Source organism: Maylandia zebra, linkage group LG1, assembly GCF_041146795.1.
Source record: "Maylandia zebra isolate NMK-2024a linkage group LG1, Mzebra_GT3a, whole genome shotgun sequence".
NCBI classification, from domain to species: domain Eukaryota; kingdom Metazoa; phylum Chordata; class Actinopteri; order Cichliformes; family Cichlidae; genus Maylandia; species Maylandia zebra.
This window is the reverse complement of record NC_135167.1, coordinates 41,367,879-41,389,824: the sequence shown is the minus strand read 5'-3', so window position 1 is coordinate 41,389,824 and position 21,946 is coordinate 41,367,879. Positions and strand designations below refer to the sequence as shown.

Genomic DNA, 21,946 nt, shown 5'->3' with positions numbered 1-21,946 from the left:
GATGAATGTTGTTAAAATGAACATCTTACCAAAATTTTTATTTTTATTTCAGTCAATTCCCTTATTTTTGCCGAAACATTTTTTTGTTTCACTGGACAAGATTATTGGTTCTTTCATTTGGGGAGGGAAGCCACCTAGGGTCTCTAAAACTTTGCTGCAGCGATGCAGATTTAGTGGAGGACTTGCATTACCTAATTTTTTAGTCTACTACTGGGCCGCTCACATCCATAAACTTTGCTACTGGCTAAAATCTTCTGGTTCCTCGTGGTGTAAATTGGAGCTATCATCATGTAAGGGCTCTTCTTTACTGGCTTTGCTCTATTCCTCTTTACCCGTGAGACCCTCTCTGTACACTGATAATCAGGTGGTTCTTAACACACTCAAAATCTGGTTTCAGTTTAGACGTCACTTTAATTTTGTAATGCCGTCTTCCTCGGGTCCTCTAAGCGAAAACCATTTGTTTCCCCCTTCACTTTTGGACTCGACATTCTCAGTGTGGTGTGACAAGGGTATAAAACAGTTCAAACATTTATATGTGGATGGTGTTTTCGATAGTTTTCCCAACTTGTCTTCTCGTTATAATCTCCCTGTTACCCATTTGTTTCGCTATTTTCAAATTCGAAATTTTGTTGCCAAGTGTTTCCCAAATTTCCCCTCTTTACCTCCAGAACAGCAGTGGGAAACTACGTTATCATTTGTTCCTCATCACAGAGGAACCATTTCGAAACTCTATGATGCTATTCTGTCTTTTAGTAACCACTCTAATGTTAAGCTTAAGTGTACATGGGAAGAAGAACTGGGATTTCGAATACATGAGGAGTCTTGGGAACAGGCTATAGCGAGAGTACGATCTTCCACCTCCTGTGCTCGTCTTGGACTTATTCAATTTAAGGTCATACACAGGGTGCATTTTTCTATGTCTAGACTTTCTGAATTGTATCCAGAAGTGGAAAATAAATGTGATAAATGCCATGGTTCTCCTTGTCACCTCGGCCACATGTTTTTTCTGTGTCCTGAGCTACAAGGTTTCTGGACAAGGTATTTTGCTATTATGTCAACTGTTCTTGGGGTAACTCTTCATCCTTGTCCTCTGATTGCTGTATTTGGGATTCCTGCTCGCTCACTTACACTTGATTCCACACAAAAGGACATTATAGCCTTCACATCCCTATTAGCGAGACGTCTAATATTGTTGCATTGGAAGTCTGCTAAGTGTCCTACTATTTCCCGGTGGCTTAAAGATGTCATGTTTTTTTTAAAACTTGAAAAAATTAAATATACGTTGAAAGGTTGCACAGCCAAATTTTTTCACAAGTGGCAACCCTTTATCTCTTATTTTGCTAGTCTAGAGGTATTGCCTGTTTAAATCTACTTTTGTTACTGTTATATTCCTCTAATATGTTTGATGGTTGTGTTGATCTGTGTGGGACTGGGGGGGGGGGGGTGGGCGTTCTGGGGTTTTTTTTCATATATATGTGTGTTTATTTACTTAGGAAAATGAAGAAAGGTTGATTGTATTTTGGTAACTGCAAGTACTGTTGTTTTCTTTTTTCAATAAAAAATATTTTCAAAAAAAAAACAAAAAAAACTTCCTCTTCCTCTTTGCAATGTTGTTGCAGGGGTGGGGGGGACTGCAGAGTGGGTGGGGGGTTGTAGAAACCAACAGAAATCCTCCTAAGCAGCCCCTCCTCCACCCAGCAGACCTCTTCTCATGGAGGGTGGAAGGGTGTCTGATAGATCGGGGGTAGGGGGTGGTGCACTGAGGGATTATGGGAGATGTAGTAGAGTGAGGAGAAGACAGGAAGCAGGGTGAGAGAGCAGCAGAGGGTCTCGGGTGGAAATCGAACCAGGGACGCTGCATTTGACCGTGCAGCACCAGGCCACCAGCTCAGGCACCATGGTTCTGAGTTCACTTGGCTTTGAAACCAAACAAGTCAGTCATACAGAATTGACTTATCATTCACCGTGTAGCCCCGCCCCTGGCGGTGCTCTGAGGTCACGGGGTCATCGGGATTGCGCTCGTGAATCAGGTCTGATGCTTCGGTGACTGAAACTAAAACCAGGCACGCTCTGTCAGAGCACATGACCGCTGTCCTACACCTGCAGGAGGGTCCGGTCCGAGTGAACCTCCAGAACCAAACCAGGACCGCCAGCTGCAGTCCAACATGGAGGACGAGGAGGAGGAGTCTGTCTGACCACAAGACCAGAAACTTGACTCAGGACGGCTGATCAGCTGTTTACCTGATCGCACACATGCAGACAGATGTGTGTAACACAGATGCTGCCTGAGGATTACAGCAGCTTAACACACACACACACACACACGCACACACACACGCACACACACACACACACACACACGCACACGCACACACACACACACACACGCACACGCACACACACACGCGCGCACACACACACACGCACGCACACACACACGCACACGCACACACACACACACACACGCACACACACACGCACACACACGCACGCACACACGCACACACGCACACACACACACACACGCACGCACACACACACACACGCACACACGCACACACACACACGCACACACGCACACACACACACACACACACACACACACACACACACACGCACAGATGGAAATTAAAGTGTGATTCTGTTAACAGACAATAGAAAGTAGAGATGGCACGATACCACTTTTTTATGTCCGATACCGATATGAATCCGATATAGTGTTTTTAATCAATAAAACTGTTTTTTTAATATCTTACTGCATTTTGTATAAGTTCATACTCAAGTTTAAATAAACAAAACACTAAAGCTATTCTGTTATACTGTATGCAAAAAATACACTGCACCCAAAATATTTCACAGTTCAGCAAAACTGATCAATCTAATAAACTCCATGACATGCTGGTCAGTCACAGGAGCTCGTTCAGTGAGAGACTGAGATTACCGAAAAGCACCACTGAACGACACAGGAAATCATTCCTGCCTGTGGCCATCTCCCTGTACAACGCATCCACTTAACACACTGTTTGCTGCTACAACTACACATGTTTCTTTTCCAAATATTTATTTATAAGTGACTTATGTATGTATGTATGTATATATATGTATATATTGTACTATTCTTAGTTAGCGTATTGTCTGTCTTGTCTTAATGTTGGTTTAAAATGGAGCACTGTAACAAAAAATAATTTCCCCCAGGGATCAATAAAGTATTCTGATTCTGATTCTGATTAAACCTGCTCCATCCTCCCTGTTCTGGTATTTTAAAGAGAACTTAGCAGAAATATTAAGCAACCTAACTAATAGGGTTGCAAACTCCCAGCAAAAAAAAATAGGGAACCACCCCCTACCCTCCACCTCATGATGCTTAATCGACGTAATCAACCTTAATTTGATGCAGGGTGGAAAAAAATGCACAGAAATCAATTATTTTTCAAGAAATATTAAACAGATTCAACATCTTTCTTCAACAAAACTGCAGACTGCACAGATGGTTCCCAAAGGAAAAAGTACTACAGCTTACTAGGGTATATTAGACTTAATAGTTACTATATACAGTAATGGACTTCTATACATTTTATATCAGATTAAAACTTTGGGTGTCAGATAATTATTTATTAAAAGCTCGACATTTGAAATGAGAATAAGAAAGAAAAGTATGTCTTTGTGCCCCCTTTTCCCTGTTCATGCCCTATCGGCCCCCCTGGCTAAACTTTGCTAGATCCGCCCCTGCACAGTTACCAGCCGTCAGCTGCGTAGAAAAAGATCCTCGAGTAGAAAGTAATATTAAATAAATTCTAACAACAGCTGATCAAGCTTAAACGTGCTGCTGTTGTTCAGCTGCTGGTTTCCTCTTTCTGGTGCAAAGTGGGCCAAAAACAAACAAGAGAGACGATCAGCTGATCATTGATCATGATTGAAGCAGCAACAGGAGAGGGAGAGAGGCAGTCGCTCTATATATCGGTTAAGCTTTACAAACATTCAGAGATGAACTTACACACTTGCTTTACTTCTCTGTGGGATCACCTCCTCGGAGATGAAATGCTGGTTTGGTAGCGATGCTACAAACACACACAGCCGCTCGATCACGTGACCACACTGCTCCCACGTGCTACGGTTATGAGCCGAGTTACGCCATGTAGCAAGTTTTGTGAGGTGCTTTTCTGATATTTAATGGATCGAATTACATTTTTTATTTGTCTCTGATATCCGATCCAGTAATTTACGTCAGTATCGGACCGATACTGATAGGTAATATCGGATCGGTCCATCTCTAATAGAAAGCCTACTTCATTCTGATTGGCTGCTGCACCTGCCAGTTATATTTCAGTCAGTTTTCACAGGAACGTTGAGGCTGCAGGTGATTCTTGTGCTGCTGACGGTTTTATGCTGTAACAGCAGACAGGAAGTGATTGATTATGATGGATGTGACACTTGTTATGTAACTCCTCCTCCTCTGGCACCAAACTCTGAATATTGATGATTGATTACACAACTCTGTTTATTTGTGCTGAGGGTCAAAAATACCAATAAACTGACAACAAATAACCAATTAAAAAACAAATAAACCCATAAAAGAGCGGGAAAGACGCTTTCACTAAAACTTTATTGTCCCAAACTACAATGCCAACTCAGAGATGAAACCGACGAGCAGAGCGATGTGCCCACACGTGGTTCAGTCCCCACAGAGACAGGACTACAAACCTCTGTGTGTGTGGTTTCAGAGTGTATTTCAGTGTGTGTGGTTTCCCTGGTGTCACACTGGGTTTCTATTCCTGGTAGGACAGGAAGTCGAGCTGCTGACATGTTGAAGCTTCACACATGCCTAACTTAGAGCCACAGAAGCAGAAGAGAGTCTGTCGACCAACAGCAGAGACGCCGCGCACACAGACACATCCTAATTTGGTGGTGAGACAGTTTTCAGGAAGCTTCGATGTGTAACTTCACACTGACGCTGCCAAACGACGGGTGAAAAGAGGAACTGAAGAAAGGAAGCCGAGGAACCTGAATGCACCACGGAGACTGATGTGAACGCACAAACACAAACCAGAGGCCGCCTCGTTTCACAATGTCCCTGACACACACACACACACATTAGCAAACGGAGCAAAAACATATTTCCAGCCCCATCTCACACAAAGTGGAACACTGAGCAACACGAAACAGATTTTACAACCAGCTAAAATCTTTGAATCTGAAAAAGGGTCAGGAAGTGTAATTCTGTGAACACGCTGCAAAGCAGCGCCGCTTCATGTGTTGGAACAAAGCTATTAACTCAGTGGCCACCTAACGAGCTAACCACAGTGATCAATACTGCACCGCTGCACACAGGTACCACACCCAGAACCCGAGAACATGTTAGAAAACCTTTTCACACAGAGGTTGTGTTAGGAGGGAAACTAGGCTCTGTGTGATAAGGGTTCTATGACGACGTTCCCTGTGTGATAAGGGTTCTATGACGACGTTCCCTGTGTGATAAGGGTTCTATGACGACGTTCCCTGTGTGATAAGGGTTCTATGACGACATTCCCTGTGTGATAAGGGTTCTATGACGACGTTCCCTGAGTGATAACGGTTCTATGACGACGTTCCCTGTGTGATAAGGGTTCTATGACGACGTTCCCTGTGTGATAAGGGTTCTATGACGACGTTCCCTGTGTGATAACGGTTCTATGACGACGTTCCCTGTGTGATAAGGGTTCTATGACGACGTTCCCTGTGTGATAACGGTTCTATGACGACGTTCCCTGTGTGATAAGGGTTCTATGACGACATTCCCTGTGTGATAACGGTTCTATGACGACGTTCCCTGTGTGATAAGGGTTCTATGACGACGTTCCCTGAGTGATAAGGGTTCTATGACGACGTTCCCTGTGTGATAAGGGTTCTATGACGACATTCCCTGTGTGATAAGGGTTCTATGACGACGTTCCCTGTGTGATAACGGTTCTATGACGACATTCCCTGTGTGATAAGGGTTCTATGACGACGTTCCCTGTGTGATAACGGTTCTATGACGACATTCCCTGTGTGATAACGGTTCTATGACGACGTTCCCTGTGTGATAACGGTTCTATGACGACGTTCCCTGTGTGATAAGGGTTCTATGACGACGTTCCCTGTGTGATAAGGGTTCTATGACGACGTTCCCTGAGTGATAACGGTTCTATGACGACGTTCCCTGTGTGATAACGGTTCTATGACGACGTTCCCTGTGTGATAAGGGTTCTATGACGACGTTCCCTGAGTGATAAGGGTTCTATGACGACGTTCCCTGTGTGATAAGGGTTCTATGACGACGTTCCCTGTGTGATAAGGGTTCTATGACGACGTTCCCTGTGTGATAACGGTTCTATGACGACGTTCCCTGTGTGATAAGGGTTCTATGACGACGTTCCCTGAGTGATAACGGTTCTATGACGACGTTCCCTGAGTGATAACGGTTCTATGACGACGTTCCCTGTGTGATAAGGGTTCTATGACGACATTCCCTGTGTGATAAGGGTTCTATGACGACGTTCCCTGTGTGATAAGGGTTCTATGACGACGTTCCCTGAGTGATAAGGGTTCTATGACGACGTTCCCTGTGTGATAAGGGTTCTATGACGACGTTCCCTGAGTGATAACGGTTCTATGACGACGTTCCCTGTGTGATAACGGTTCTATGACGACGTTCCCTGTGTGATAAGGGTTCTATGACGACATTCCCTGTGTGATAAGGGTTCTATGACGACGTTCCCTGTGTGATAACGGTTCTATGACGACGTTCCCTGTGTGATAAGGGTTCTATGACGACGTTCCCTGTGTGATAAGGGTTCTATGACGACGTTCCCTGAGTGATAACGGTTCTATGACGACGTTCCCTGTGTGATAAGGGTTCTATGACGACGTTCCCTGTGTGATAAGGGTTCTATGACGACGTTCCCTGAGTGATAAGGGTTCTATGACGACGTTCCCTGTGTGATAAGGGTTCTATGACGACGTTCCCTGAGTGATAAGTGTTCTATGACGACGTTCCCTGTGTGATAAGGGTTCTATGACGACGTTCCCTGTGTGATAAGGGTTCTATGACGACGTTCCCTGTGTGATAAGGGTTCTATGACGACGTTCCCTGTGTGATAAGGGTTCTGTAAGGACACTTTTCCTGTGCTGCAGCAGTGAAACCGGAGCACTCTGTGTATCTGTAGCTCGGACTGAAACTCGACTCCTGCAGAACGTCGGCTGATGAAACCCGAGGAGAATCTTTCTGTTTGCAAACTGAACTGCAGAATTTGGAGGAAGGCTAAAAATACTACACACAATACTCTCAATGCATGTACATAGAGGTACTTTGGAGTACTCTGAGGTACTTCAGTGCTTACCAAGTTCAACATGTCAGATGTTCTCTGCAAGAGTTCTCCTGTAAAGTTCTGTAACAGTTTCATAAAAAAGCTGCGCACTCCCTTTAAATCTGTTCCTCGTTAACCTTCTTAATGACATCACAGGTGTCACCTGCCTGCTGGTTACAGGTGATCACGCTGTGAGGATCAGAGACCTTCTACCTCTGATCATGTCCACTGATCGATTGATTGATTGACTAATTGAGTGAGTGAGTGTCAGGGGTTGGTCACCTGTAGGCCCCGCCCTCTCTGACTCACCTCCTTCTCACAGATGAACAGCTGGTCTCCTCTCAGAAAGACAAAGCGGTTCTTCCAGATCTCTCTGAAGATCCCTTTGCCGCAGAACTTCCTGATCCAGCCCACTTTATCAGGCGGCGCGTTCTGCGGCGCCGACTCGGACGCGCCCTGAGACAAGAAACAGGAAGCCGACAGAGCAGGTGAGGAGCAGGGAAACCTGTCAACACGGCTCCAGAAGCTCAGCCTAAATCAACCTCATCTCCTCAGTTTGTATTTTTAGTCTTTGTTTATAATACTCTACTTGTGTTTCTATTCATGCTTCTATTGCTGTTTCTACTCTGTTTTCTGTTGTGTACAGACTGGGAGACACTGATTTCTATTACTCTGTTTCTTCATCCTCACCTGTGTGGACAGACAGGTGTGTGTAGCACCGACAGAGCCCGCCTCTAACTGCTTTCATTCTGAGTTCAGCCGGTTTGGGGTCAGATGGTTGTTATGCAAGTCCATTAAAGGCTGTAACTGAAACTGGAGCTGCTGAGCAGATTAACCATCACACCACATTCAGGTCACTTTAAAGCCTCCAGGACCGGCCTGGACCTCACAGACCCTCACAGACCGGGTCACTGTTAAAAACATCACTTCTCCGTCTGTTTGTTGGCCTTTTGGCACTTTTTAAGCATCAGCAGAGTGAGGCCTTTATTATGAAAACCGGACGTGGGTTCTTGAGAAGCCTGCAGCTCTCTGCCTTCAGAATAAAACTAATCCTCGGGCTTTTGTTCTTCGAGTTCTGCTTTAACGGAGAGAGCCCCGGGGGTCGCCCTCTGTCCCGGTATCACTCACCCGTTTCCCGGAGCTGCTCCTCTTCATGCTGCCGGTGTCCGGCGGCTGATCGCGACACTTCTCCCACTTTCACGGGAACTCCGTTATCCGCTCGATGGAGACTCGGAGAGCCGTTAAAGCAGTCAAACTCCTGCAGGGGAGACCGGAGCCTCCGCCTCAGCTCCGCCGCTCCACGGCTCTGTTGCTCGGTGTCACTGTGCTGAGCGACTCGCTGCTGTGGCTGCCGCCGGGCTCCGCCGCACTCTGACCGGCCAGCAGCCACTCCGTGCTTGGGTGTCCGGTTACTCCTCCTCCCTGTCCCCCCTCCCCGCCTGCCCGCTGGCTCAGCGGCTCATCGGCAGCCCGGAAGCGCCCCCCTCCGGCGGACAGCGGGAGTGGCCGAGAATGAGAGCTACTGAAAGCGCTGACGTCACAGGGTGGGCAGTAACGCTCGAGCCTGCAGTTCCTCTGGTGTCCAGCAGAGGCTCCGCTGCCTCCGACTGGGAGGACAGTCTCCTCCTTTTGGGCTGAACAGACCCGAGACCTGAAGCTGAGCCTGGTTCCAGCTTTAGCTTCAGGAAACACGCGGCACTCTCTGTAATCCCACAGACATCTGTGCTAATCCACAGCATGATGTAGATTATGGCGTGTTCACAGAGATAATCCACGAGGGTGAAATGTGTCACACAGACGCCGCCTGCGCCTGGCGAAGGAAACTGACCTCAGCCTGTGGACACAAGCGGGGGAGAGAGGAGGAGGGAGGTGATCTCTAAAGTACTGACAAATATCTGAAAGCCTCAAACTCCAAAAAATGAAATAACTGCTGGTGATTTATGGATGGAGGTGAGCACCATCAGCTCACAGCGAGCGCGTCATTGGTCAAGAAACCAAACGACTCAAATGTAGAGAAACTAACTTTAATCAGAATGACGATAAAACGCTTTCTCCGACCCTGCTCACCGAACCAACACGACCGCCCGTCTTTACTGTGCTCCATTACAGGATCTTTAATTAGTGCCCTCCTGTGGCCGTCGCATGAACTGCAGCTCGTGCTTGCACTGTTAGCATTGACCAAAACTGTGATGAAACGCGCATCAGGCTGCCCCAACATCCTCATCAACTCTGAAATCATGCCATGAACTGCAGACTGCAGTTTTGGTTTGCAGATGGTGTCCGCAAACTGCAGACGCCATCTGCAGACGCCGCGTCCTCACGAGTCTGCAGCTGCTCTGCCGTCCTCGTCTCTAGATCTGCATCGGGTTGATCTGACAGATGTTTCCAGGTTCGGCTCTGATCTGGAGTCAGTTTCAGTCCCAGTGTAGATCACAAACTGGGTCACAGCGAGAGGTGGCGGCTCATCTGCAGATTATCCCCGACCCCATCATTAAAGGGACAATCCGCCCAAAACAACAGCAGCAGATTAGAGCCGCAGGTTCAACCCGATCAGCTCGGACTCACCAGCAGCCGACACCCACGGCCAACAGCACTGCTCACCTATAAATAATAATAAACAGTAACAATGAAAAAATAACTTCAAAAAATAAATAAATGATTAAAAAGGAAACTCTGAAAACTCAGAAATTGTTAAATTAAATAGAAAAATATTAAAATAAGGAACTGACAAAAATCAATTCAAATCATAAAAATCGTAACAAATAAAAACACCAATTGTTAAAGTAATAATTATGAAGACAACTGGAAAAGATATCAAAACATATAATAATAATAATAATAAAATATAAATATTAATCTAAAAATGCTTTCATGACATAAATCCAAAAATAAAAACGTATCAAAGTTTTGTGACAAGTGACCTGCAAGTTTTACGAAAGTAAAACCTGATTTTATAAACGATTTATTTTTAGTGTTTCATGAGACGCCCAATCAGATCGAAGCTGAGACTCACTGCCTTTGGTCTGTGACGCCCTCTGATGGTTTCTGGGTGAAGTGCAGCAGTGTCTGAACGATCACAAACATCAGCACAGAAACGTCATGTTATTTTTTATTCATTACAAAAAAAAAATAACAGCTGGCAGCTCCAGTCAGACCAGTCGGCCTCGCCGTGCTGCTGCACACGCTCGGTTTCCCTTTAATGAAGCAGATCCTGAAACGAAGCTGGGAGGTACGGAGGTGAAACTGAAACAGGTTCCTCTGCTCGGCCTGCAGGGACCGGCGGATCCCTGAAGTCTGACAGCGTTTAAAGGTCAAAGTTCAGACGCAGCAAAACAAACGAATCAATCCAAGAAACTGAGATCAGCAAAAACAGTTTAATTCACCCAGAAAGACATTTACACACGTTTCACTTCAGGGGGCGCTCTGCACATTCAGCGTGGCCAAAGTCTGAAATGATGAGGTCACCACGTGTCACAAAGGTGCACGAGCTCCTCGCAGCAGTTTGTAGATGATTTAGCTCCTTTATGATCAGGACACGCTACAAGAAAAAATCAAACTTGGCAATAATCACTCCAGACGTCACAACTGATTCATTTTTCATCCCAGAAAGAAAAAGAAAAGCGGTCACCGCACCGCGCTGCTAACATCCACACGTTTACGTGGCGTGTGAGCAACGCTGCAACTCAAACAAGTAACGTTTGCTCACGTATTTGTGAAGAAAACCTTTTATTTATTAAACAAACAAAGACTTTTGGCGTACTCGTGACTTAGCATGCTAACAGGCGACGGTGAAAAGCCACGGCGAGTTTGAACCTTCACCTTCGTGCTGGATGTCCGTAGATGCTAACAGGGTTTGTTTCGGCGTGAATAATACCGTCTGGTGTTTTTGATCATTTGAAATCCACCACCATAAATCAGCACCGATCAGCTGATCGATCGGGCAGGTCGGGTTTTTTTCCTTCAAAACAGGAAGTCCGGTTTCTACATCTCATCGGCGTGTCCCGGTTTGGCCTGATCGCGCCGTCCTCCTCGGACCGTCGACTTCTGGCCGAGGGCGCCGGGTTCCGTCTGCTCGGCAGCAACCACCGAGCCGTTTCCCGACCGGCTCCCCTCCGTACCGTCTGCGGCTGCGTGTTCGTGGTTTTCTGTTGGTTCTGGGAGATTCGACGTTCCCTCAGGAGGTTTTGATTGGCTGAGAGCGGGGGACTCAGACTGCAGGGACGTCGCACCGTAGGCGTCGTCTGAGGTCGGCTGAGAGGACGACGGATCCGTCAGGATGTTTCTGGAAATCACTGGAAAGATGAAAAAATAAATCATGAGTCCAGCGGTTTGACGTGCCGAGGAGAAAACGCGACCGAAGTTATTCCTAGGATTCATTTTCCAGTCTCTGAGGCAACATTCCTGCCACACCGACAACATGAGACCAGGATTTACCGCGTTTACCTGTGTCGCCATATTTACACAGCGAGCGTCAGGAAGCGCTCGAGCGCCTGAAGAACTATTTTTATTTAAAATGTTCAATCCTACAAACTCTCAGCTTCCCCAAAAGCCTCCATCTAAACCCTGTGCTGCCATCACAGATGCTCAAACAGGAAGTGATGTCATCAGGGACCAACCTCCTGTGGGTCTGTAGTCGTCATCTGCACGGTGGCGGCTGAACGGGCTGAAGCTCGGCAGGATGATCAGACCGAGAGAGACGAGGATGATCTGAAGACACACGAGGAGCAGGGTCAGAGTGTGTGTGTCTGTGTTCCTGTCTAGCTGTCATTGTGAGGACCGAAATCTGCATTCTACTATACTTGTGAGAACAGTCACTTGTGAGGACACACAACCCGGTCCTCACAAGTCTGAAGACATTTTTGAAGCTCAAAATGTGGTTTCAGTGTCAGGGTTACAATTCGGTTATGGTTAGGTTTAGGGTCAGCATTCATTCATGGTTAGGGTTATTAAGGTCAATGAAGGTCCTCACTAAGATAGCTGAACGGGCTTGTGTGTGTGTGTGTGTGTGTGTGTGTGTGTGTGTGTGTGTGTGTGTGTGTGTGTGTGTGTGTGTGTGTGTGTAGGAGCAGAACTAAAACAAACAAACAAAAACAAAACAGACTTCATTCCACCTTAACGGGTTTAAGGTGGTCGTACCAGTAGGCAGGTGCTGGTCTGGGCTCCTTTACTGACCGTCTGCTTGATGAGAGACTGAAGCTGCTGCAGCTGAGCCAGCAGAGAGCTGAGGAGCAGGAACACAGGGGCTGGTTAGGGCTTACCTGAGCAGGTGAACCAATCAGCAAGCAGCAAACTCAGCAGGAAGTTCAAGAAGAAACTAAAAAGTAAATCTGACTGTTTCAGACAGACTCAGGTCCTCGTGACCGAGCTGTCCGAGGTTCACATTTAAAGTGAGAGCACAGTGCCCCCTGCTGGTGGGAGTCAGAACCACAGGGAGGTCTCCCTGATGTGGATGTTTCTGATCCTGTTTGTGACAGAAGTGTCTGGAATAACATGTCTGTGGTATTCATGTCACCAAACTGTGTGAGATTACAATAAAACCTACAGAGTGTGAGCTCGACATCGTTCCCTGTGTTTATGTCACAGGAAGTGACCTCTCTGTGACCTCAATAATCAGCAAAGCGTGTTCATACTTGTTACGTTTCTCCAGCTGCTCCACCGTCCGCTGCAGCTCTTTGTTCTGCATCGAGCACGCCGCCGCCCTGTCAGCGCACACACACACACACGCGCACACACACACACACACACACACACACACACACACACACACACACACACAGGTGTTACCATGGGGACCTCTGTGCAGACTTGAACAGGACATGAAGCCGTACATGTAAAGGTTATTTACATCACCGCTCACACAGACGTAACTCTGCCTGTGAGGCTGAGAGCTTTAAAAACACGTTTAGCGCCGTCTTCGTTAATGACAGTTTAACGCCAGTAACCCGGCGACGCCGCTCGGTGTCAAGGCGTAACTTTCTGTCGCTCTGCGGTTTCATCACCAATACAACAGGTGGCGCTGAGGTTTCTCTAAGCTGAAGAAGTCGCAGGAGGAAACACAATATGGGGCGGGGTTTGTGGTCACGACGGACCTATAGCATCGATTTAACACACAGCTGTGACTCCCTCATTACTCTGAACCCACAACAAAAACACATCTGAGCCGCTCTGGCTGACACAGAGCGAGCCCCTCCTTCTCCTGCTCATAGCAGCCAATCTGCAGGTGAACGTGTGACAACGCCGCCCTCATCCAGCGTTAACCCTCGTGACGCGGACTGCGACACTGGAGACGGCTGAAGTTCAGCGGGGTCACGACCCCTGGAGGATGGAAGGAAGTTCAAATTGAAAGTGAGAGCAGATAAATGAAGGCGGGGGGGCGAACTATCGACTCGCTGAAAAAACCTCACAACACGTCTGGAAATGGAGCCTCTGTCAGCGACGCGGCGGCGGTCAGCTGGCCGGTTACCTGCTCTCCAGCCCGTCGATGTACTCCTTCCTCCGCCGCCGGCTGTCCTGAGCCGACTGCTTGTTGCGGATCTTCCTCCGGACCTTCTTCAGAATTCGCTCCTCGGCCTGTGAATAAAGTTCGGTTCAAAGTCAGCAGCGTGCACCTGACACAGAAACGCGGCGGCCTGAGAGCATCTGTGCACCCGACCTTGGTGAGGGGGAGGTTGTTGGGCAGCGACACGCCCTCCTGGGTCAGCAGCTTCTGCTCCTCCTCGGTCAGCTGAAGATCCAGGCACAGCTGCAACACAAGAAGAAGAATGAGTCGTTAGGGCGGAGCCTGACGAAGGACAAGGAAAAAAAAAAAAAAAGGAAACAGAGGCTCACCAGGTCGTCGTCAAGGCTGGGAGGAGGGATGGCGAGCCGTGGCGCCGAAACCACAGGTAGTTCGCTCACGACGCACGAGTCCGACAGCAGCAGCTGAGAGCTCCACTGATCTGCAGAGAGAGCGCACCACCGTTAACGACGCCACTCCTTCCTGTTTCTGCCGCGCTTACATCACACTGTCGATTTTTTCTTTAAATGGGTGGAGTCATAGTTTTTGGCTTCACACCAGGTCGTTTAACAGGAAGCTGAAAGCTTCAGTCTCGTGCCGTGAACGCCACCTAAAAATATTAAACAATGATTTAAAATCATCATCGTTCCAAACTAACCATGACGTCACCAGCAGGGGGCAGTGTTTCATCCATGTGCAAAACCAGCTCGCAGTTTCACATCAGAACGAGTTCGTAATTAAATTCAATTAACTTTGTTCATGTAGCGCCAAATCAATCGCTTTATATTGTAAAGACCCTCCAAACATAGAGACAAACACTCAAGCACTTTGGCGACAGTGGGAAGGAAAAACTCCCCTTTAACAGGAAGTAACCTCCAGCAGAGCCAGGCTCGGGAGGGGCGGGACCATCTGAGGGACCACTGAGCTGGGCATCATCTGCATAGCAATGAAAATGTATGCTATAGCTTCTGTTAATACTCACACGCCCCCTGGTGGAGACACCGGTACTACACTAAAGTTGGACTTCAGCTGATTCTCAGCATGAATCATCTGCTGATGCTTTAATGAAACAAACTTCTTTAAGCTCAGTCGACACGAGCATGAAGCTAGCTGCCGCCGCTGAATGTCGCCTGATTCGTCGAATCCTGAACGGCAGAAACAAAGCGTGGCCTCACCGAGCTCGATGGAGATGATGTTCTCCTGTCCAGCTCCAGTCTTAGCACCGCCCAGCCCGCTGATGTCATAAACCAGCTGGTAAACTGTCGTTGGCGCCAGCTGGGTGCCCGCTGCAGTCACCGTGGTGACAGGACTCTCGATGGCGGGGTCCTCGGAGATCCCGCTGTCGCTCTCTGATGACGGGTCAGCCGGTGGCCCGCTGGGAAACACCTCGTTTGGATTGACGGCGTGGAGGACGTCCTCGGAGTCGCTGTCATTGAGAATCTGATGAAGGTCACATTTTACACAGTCACGAACAGCAAGGCCACATCAGACATGGAAAAACTCGCCGCCACTTCAAAGTTTCAAATAAACACTTCCTCTCTGAGTGGTCATGTGATCACAGACACTCACACACTCGGGGTCCACCGCCCAGTCCTGCAGGGGTTTCTCTGAGCCGGCCGGGATGAGCTCTGAGGAGGAGAACGGACCGTCGAGCTGCCAGCTCCCGGATGCCATGACGCCGAGAAACAGCTCCCCGCTCTCTGCATCCATCACCTGCAGACACAGGTTCACACCTGGATCAGTACCAGACAGAGTGGGGGGAGGAGGAGGAGCTAGAGGCGGACACTGTATGGGAAAGCAGAGCAGAGGTCACAGCTGAAGCTCTTCAGCTCGAGTTCCTGAATACGACACCTTCGCTGTTCTGAAAGCCTGAGAAGCTGCAGCAGTGTGCAAAAGACATCTGTGTGGGTCACATGACCTAGCAGCAGCTGACAAACTGACAAAGCAGGTGTGTGTGTGTGTGTGTGTGTGGAGAGCAGGTAAAGCAGCTCTGAGGAGGACATCCTGGTAGGCACACACCCAAACGCACACACCTGAGCTGAGACCTGATAGGCTGCCAAACGTGTTTCTCCGCAAACAAGCCCGACCTGTCCCACGTCTCTTAGCTTCCAAACACGACAGCGAGGAACCTGCAGACTGAGACCGCCTCCGATTTACCTGAAGTCACATGAGCTGATCAATAAAACAGCCTCACGGGTGAATCCAAGTCGTGCTTCAGAGGGAAACACTCCACCGAGCCAGCCTCAGCTGTACCCGCCACACCTATATCATCACCTGTTGTCCCAATTATGGTCTAGCAAAGGTCTTCCTGTTAGACTGTACGTAAAAGATGGACACAAGCTGCAGTCCAGCAGTGAGGTGATCTCTCAGACCCTCAGGTTAAAACTTTACAACATGTTTACAGCCCGCTACGGCAGCCTGCGAGCGCCCAAAGAAACCACAAGGACGTTTCTCCTGCAGACTGAGGGCCATTGGTTCATTGGTCGTTGGGTGGCTGCAAACAACCGATGACATCAACAATCAACGCGGGACTTCAACCAGCGGTCAGTGTCACAGCAGCCGTGTCCATCTTTGATATACAGCCTTTGCAAAGTCTCAGCTTGAGACGAACGACATCACAACAACACACCAGGTGAAACGCTCCAACCCAGAGCACGCTCGCCACAGCCAGGGTGGAGCAGAGCTCATCCAACCGGGCTCATTCACTAATGAGGTCCCCGGTTGAGGCAAGACACCCAGAATGGGATTACTTTAGATTACTCAGTCAGAGATGAAGTTTAAACTCACCTTACCTCCAAAACAAATGGTCCAAGCTCCTACTGTCTACCCAGGAGAGGGTCGAACTGAGCATGTGCAGACTCCCACTGGTCACACCTGCAGTGACACTTATGACTTCTCATAACCGCACAGCACACTCCTGTACTTTTACTGTAACAGAGTACTTCTAAACTCAGTACTTTTCTCACTCTTCCTCTTTGTGTGCCATTCAAAAACTTTCCAGCACTCTCCAGGCGCGGTCCCGGTCGGACCTGAGGAGCAGCAGAGGATACTCACAGCTGACACACGGAGCTCTGCTGTTGTCGTTTCCGGTACAAACGCTCCGGATCTTCATCAGCGGTGCTCCTCCTCCTCTCTCTTTCTCTCTCTCACACACACACACGGACCTTCGTGTCGCTTCACGGTGGAACACGGAGTCCAGCTGGCAGCTCACAGCCTCCTCCGCCTCTGCGCATGCCCGACTTCTTCTTCTCTTCCTATAATCAGGCAGACTAAACAGAGCCCTCTGCTGTCTGAGGGCCACCAACAGGAATGTTAATAATATTATTATTAATGTCATTATCATAGTAATAATTATAATAATTATAATAATAATACATTTTATTTGAGGGCGCCTTTCAGAAACCGAAGATCACCTACAAAAGAAAAAATGAAAAGGAAAATAGTTTTAAAACTATATAAAATAAGTTAGAATTGCAAAACAAAACTTGACAACAGATAAAATCAGCACTAAAGCGAATTAGCCAGTTTGAACAGTGAGTTCAAATCTGCAGCAGGTTGTTAAAGGTTAAGAGTTGATAAAAATGACTCCGGTCTGACGTGATTTACAGCGTCATGGAATATCCAATGACCGTGCATCCGGTGCAGGAGCCCACCCTGGACAAAGATGGAGGGATCGCTTCCATCTGCAGCATGCAGATGTTCCACGTGTCCCTGGACCTGCTCTCCTGCCTCTGGGCTCTGGAGGTTTGAGGCTCTGCTGAAGACGGCTCCTCTGACGGTTCCCGTGTTATCAGCCATCATATGACTCTGTGTCATATGGGGGGGGGGGGGGGGGGGCTAAGGTGTTCCTCTGTAGAGATGCTGAGAGGAGAACCGACTGATTTGGACCTAAGAGGCCTGACCCCACACTTCACCCACATGCCCATCCTGACGGCCACGAGAAGCATTTTCTCAAAGTTAATCTCACAGCAGCTCAATTCACTCTGACCACTACCTGTTGAACCTGAGCAGCAGGTCAGAGGTCAGAGGTTGCTCAGCAGAGGATGTAGAAGCACGAGTGTGATGTGTGCCTCAGGCTGAAGCAGCAGAAAACCTGAACATCTGTAATTACGAGCACACTGTTCTCTGCGAGTTGGTCAGCACCTGTGCCGACATGTTTGCTTCTCCAACATGAGGCTCCTCCCCTTTGTTTTTCTGTTCATTTTTATTAGTATTTACAAGTCTAAACCAGCAAACCCAACCAGAGCCCTGCTCCTAAACACCTGCCCCGTCACCGTGACTGCAGCGCTGGCACTTCACCACCAGGTGTGACTGTTTGGTCTCTGAAGGTTTCCTCTTACAGGTAACTCTTTAAATCTCACACCTCCACCATCTGATTGGATGCTGATGGATCCTCTGCTGGTGAAATCCTCGGCAGAGGGCGTGGCTTCAGAAGCTGCATTCACAGTCACCGTAAGTTCTGCAGAAGTGGAGTTTGAACAGTTTGAACTTTACGCACCTGCAGAAAGAATTTTACATGTTTTTAATGCTGAAACAAACTTTTATTCTGAAAATCTGAATCAGTTTTACCACTAAAGCACTCAGAGACACAAACGATGATAATCTGACAGATGAAACTATCGCTGTGAGAGGCGAACGCTGTCAGCACTCCAGCCCCAGCTGCAGGGGTGTGGATGCTGAACGCAGCCCTGAGCGTTGGCTGAGCAGACAGCTTTCTGACCTCTGGACTCTCCAGAAGCTTCGCAGAGGAACCGTCGACCGCTCTCTGCAGGTGCAAAGTGCTTCAGAGGTTCTGGAGACCGAAGCGTGCAGGAAACACCTCAGGGGCTGAAACAGGACCAGGATGTCTGCAGGAGGGGAAGCAGCTGATGTGGTGTACTGCCTGGCCCAGGAGCAGGACTTCCAGCAGGTCCCAACATTTTTCCATTAATAGTCACATGACTCTCTAAAGATCACAGGTCAGAGTGCGAGATGTGAACTCAGGCTGAATGCACAGGCTGAAGCCACTGATAGGACGACTGACCGCGGCTGCTCGAGCGGTTCTCTTCGCCTTTATGGCGTTTGCTCCATAAAACATATGAGGTGAAGGAGTGCACACCGCTGCAGCACGCCGCTGAACAGCTTTAAAAAACTTTGAACATCACATAATTTACTGCTGTGACTAACTAAAAAAACCTCATGGCCTCATTTCCTGTTTGCTTCGGCGCTTTGTCATTTCTCACAGGGACAAAGGACACACATGAATTGCAGGAGTCACAAGTTAGAATCGATACCTGAAGAAAATCTGAGCAGTCAAATAAAATCACAGTGATAAACTCTGAGCACCTCAGACAGACGACGCGTTCAGAGCTGATTTAAAGGTCTAAAGGGGTCTCCGTGGGGACAGACAGAGGCGTGGACCCTTTAGTTTCAGGCGAGGGAGGTTGCTGGGAGCAGCGACGACCTCTGACCTGTGGTTAACCTGGGAGATGTCGTGGAGGTGATTGATGGAAGGCTTTAACAGCCAAACTTAAAATCAGTGCTGAGCGTCACGGACCCGTGTGTCGTCGTTTGCTCTGCGCCAATTAGAAGTTGTCTGTATTCTGACGTCTGTTTGAGGCGGAGTCAGGAACGCCCAGGTGTCCTCAGAGCGTCGTTCCTAACAGAGCCCGTGTTGTCCCGCAGGTCCTGAACATCTGCACGCCTGATGACTACAACGGGCTCGATTACATGGCCGCCTTCTTTCACCGCTGGCTGCAGGAGCCTGGACGCGTCGTCTTCATCGCCCGGATCGACGGCAGAGTGGTGAGGCGTGAAGGCGAGCCCTGAGGAAGCAGACCGCAGTTTTCATTTCACGGCTCTGTTTTTCTACACTGAGCTGCATTCTCCATCTCCCTGCAGGTGGCGCTGGAGTCTGCGCTCCTGGTGGATGGCGGTCAGACGGCAGTACTTCAGGGGCGCAGGGTGGTGTCCGATCTGAGGGGCAGCGGCATCGCCAGCGCCCTCCAGACGCATGTGACCAACTACGTCCGCCGCTACTACCCAGAAATCTCTGCTGTGAGGCTGAGCCGAGGAGACAATCCTTCAGTGAAGACGCTCGCCAAGTACAGGCTCATCGCAAAGGAGGTGTGTCACAGTCCACCGGTTTGTGATTGTGACCAAAGTTGGTGATAATTCTTCATCACAGCGACGTCGCGCAGCTGTTTGCAGAAGCTGATGCGTCTGTTCGAGCGGCGCCGTTCCCTTTATTCTGACCGTGCTGTGCAGAAATGCCGCGTCCTCCTGAAGCACGTAGACTTTCAGTTCATGAACGTCGTGGTTGAGAAGTAAAGCTAATGTGTCGATATTCATAGGAAATGAATCAAAGGGTTTTTAAAAATAAATAACGACTTGAATTAATTTATAATTACTCTCCTGTTAGGACTGCAGGACCGGCACAGTGTCATCACACTGACGTTTGGTCAGAGATCACCGCTGGCTTCTAGTTATTGCAAGGTGGCCTTTGTTGTCGTGGTTACCGTGATGCTGCAGACACATCCTAAGACTGAGCGTGCTCTGAGCACTTACAGTTGAAGAGTCCGCCTGGTTTTTCAGCCTGGACTGTAAACGATCCCTCCGTGTCCACTGAATGGAAACTACAGATGTGCGGTTCTTAGTTTGGCCTCAGACTCGTGACGGGGGTGAAGAGCACACATGCCACGTGATTGGATGATGGACTGGATCACAGCATGAATAGTCCGGTTGCATGTTGTGACCAAGCCTGAACTTGGACTTGTTTCCCGAGCGACTGCGATGAGTCGAACCAGAACAGGTAAGTAAACCACAGACTCACCCCGTCCTCTCTGTCGCCCCCTGCAGGCCATCTTGTCTTTGTGCTGTGAGGCGGTCAACCTGGGCTCCTTCATCACTGAGCTTCGATCCAAACATCCGCTCCACGCCGACTCCTCCTGTGGTCCGGTCACGCTGAGCTGGCGGCAGGCTGAGACGCTGGTCCTGTCCGACCACGTGGTTTCCAACCTGCTGCCCGGCAAAACCATCATCAACGACTGGGAGCCCTTGAAGCCGGTGGAGGCCAACCTAGAGGTGCTGCAGCGCAGAGGCCTAACGTGGATCGTAGACCGTGAGTTCGAGCCCGCTGCCCTCAGTCTGGGCACGCCACCGTATGCCGTACCCTACCGCCACAATGCCATGCGCCTCAACATCAACATCTTTGGCCGCAGTCTGACATCGGTGTGCGCCGTGTTTCTGGCACAACTGGAAGCTTTCCTGCCGAGTCTTAAAGGTTACCTGGTCTGCCACACCTACGTGGATCCTGGGCTGTGGGCGGGCTTACGTCAGTTCTGTCAGAACGATGCAAACGTGTCATTTTTTAAGGACTACTGGGAGGAAGTCATACTGGAGACAGACCTCTGACTGGCCTCGGCGTGACAGCTTGAATGCTGGCGGATATTTTGACCTCTGCCAGGATTCTTTCAAACACTTCCAAACCTTTTGTCCTGGATTCCCAGGATCCCGTGAGGTTCCACATGTAGGTTTAATTAAATGTTATAAGTTTGTTTAGAAGCACTAGTGTGAGTTTTAACAATTCAATAGGAAATCATCATCGTCACTCAGAGGTAACCGCTAGCAGCTGAGAGAACCTCGGTTCTAGGTCAGCTGCTAGAGGTTGTTGTGGAGTTTCAGCATGTTTCAGATATTTTCCATTCTTCCAAACGTTCATAAGTCACGTGTGACAATCGGGAAGGTTTCTCTGTTCTTGGAGGATTGAATTGGCTTTGTGAGGACTGTCTTCATCCTTGAACGGTTAACAGCGGTGCCTCAAATGGCTCCTCGCACTGACGCGTACCTACGAGAAGAGTTTTCTCTGCTAAACAAAGCTTCGTGTTTAAATCTAAGACACCGTCTGACGGACATAAAGTGATTTTTACTGTCTGCGTGTGACAGACGCAGCAGTGTTGACAGGCTTGTCTTTGTGTGGAAGATAAGGTTTGTTTATGATCTCATGTGATGCACCTTTACCTGACACACACCTTTATGTTCACCTGCTGACCCACGCATGAATCGTTCTTAAAATTCTGACTGTCGATATGTAATCACCAGGTTGTTGCTGCTTGAATATAAATAAAATCAGATATTTGAATCTTGA

General features: G+C 48.5%; 3 protein-coding genes across 8 annotated transcripts in view; 1 reads left to right on the top strand and 2 right to left on the bottom strand.

Annotated features, from left to right (window-relative positions):
* LOC101465734 (pleckstrin homology domain-containing family O member 1) overlaps positions 1 to 10,596 on the bottom strand; it is an 18,721-nt gene extending 8,125 nt beyond the window's left edge. The window contains exons 1-3 of the mRNA XM_004572111.5: positions 10,339 to 10,596; positions 8,454 to 9,926; positions 7,635 to 7,781 (exon numbers count right to left, since the gene is read on the bottom strand). Coding sequence (XP_004572168.3) covers positions 7,635 to 7,781; positions 8,454 to 8,480 — 174 coding nt within the window. The 5' untranslated portion in view covers positions 8,481 to 9,926; positions 10,339 to 10,596. The remainder of the gene's footprint in view (positions 1 to 7,634; positions 7,782 to 8,453; positions 9,927 to 10,338) is intronic.
* Positions 7,690 to 21,946, top strand: LOC143419521 (histidine N-acetyltransferase-like). Of its 4 annotated transcripts, none has more exons than XM_076886579.1 (4): positions 7,690 to 7,813; positions 19,486 to 19,605; positions 19,702 to 19,926; positions 20,659 to 21,946. In XM_076886579.1, the coding sequence occupies exons 2-4, from the start codon at positions 19,531 to 19,533 to the stop codon at positions 21,211 to 21,213; spliced, it is 855 nt and encodes a 284-aa protein (XP_076742694.1). In that variant the 5' UTR covers positions 7,690 to 7,813; positions 19,486 to 19,530; the 3' UTR covers positions 21,214 to 21,946. The 4 variants fall into 4 exon arrangements, with proteins under 4 accessions (XP_076742694.1, XP_076742691.1, XP_076742689.1 ...); XM_076886576.1 differs by lacking the exon at positions 7,690 to 7,813 and adding an exon at positions 15,976 to 16,364; XM_076886574.1 differs by lacking the exon at positions 7,690 to 7,813 and adding an exon at positions 18,482 to 18,730.
* LOC101466226 (cAMP responsive element binding protein 3-like 4) lies at positions 10,681 to 17,554 on the bottom strand. 3 transcript variants are annotated; one of them, XM_004572114.6, is made up of 12 exons: positions 17,475 to 17,554; positions 17,197 to 17,234; positions 16,609 to 17,111; positions 15,391 to 15,534; positions 14,997 to 15,261; positions 14,154 to 14,263; positions 13,978 to 14,067; positions 13,789 to 13,895; positions 12,956 to 13,024; positions 12,462 to 12,546; positions 11,942 to 12,032; positions 10,681 to 11,617 (listed from the first exon to the last, which is right to left on the bottom strand). In XM_004572114.6, the coding sequence occupies exons 4-12, from the start codon at positions 15,529 to 15,531 to the stop codon at positions 11,307 to 11,309; spliced, it is 1,269 nt and encodes a 422-aa protein (XP_004572171.1). In that variant the 5' UTR covers positions 15,532 to 15,534; positions 16,609 to 17,111; positions 17,197 to 17,234; positions 17,475 to 17,554; the 3' UTR covers positions 10,681 to 11,306. The 3 variants fall into 3 exon arrangements, with proteins under 3 accessions (XP_004572171.1, XP_004572170.1, XP_004572172.1); XM_004572113.6 differs by having other exon boundaries at positions 16,614 to 17,111; positions 17,475 to 17,553; XM_004572115.6 differs by having other exon boundaries at positions 16,876 to 17,111; positions 17,475 to 17,553.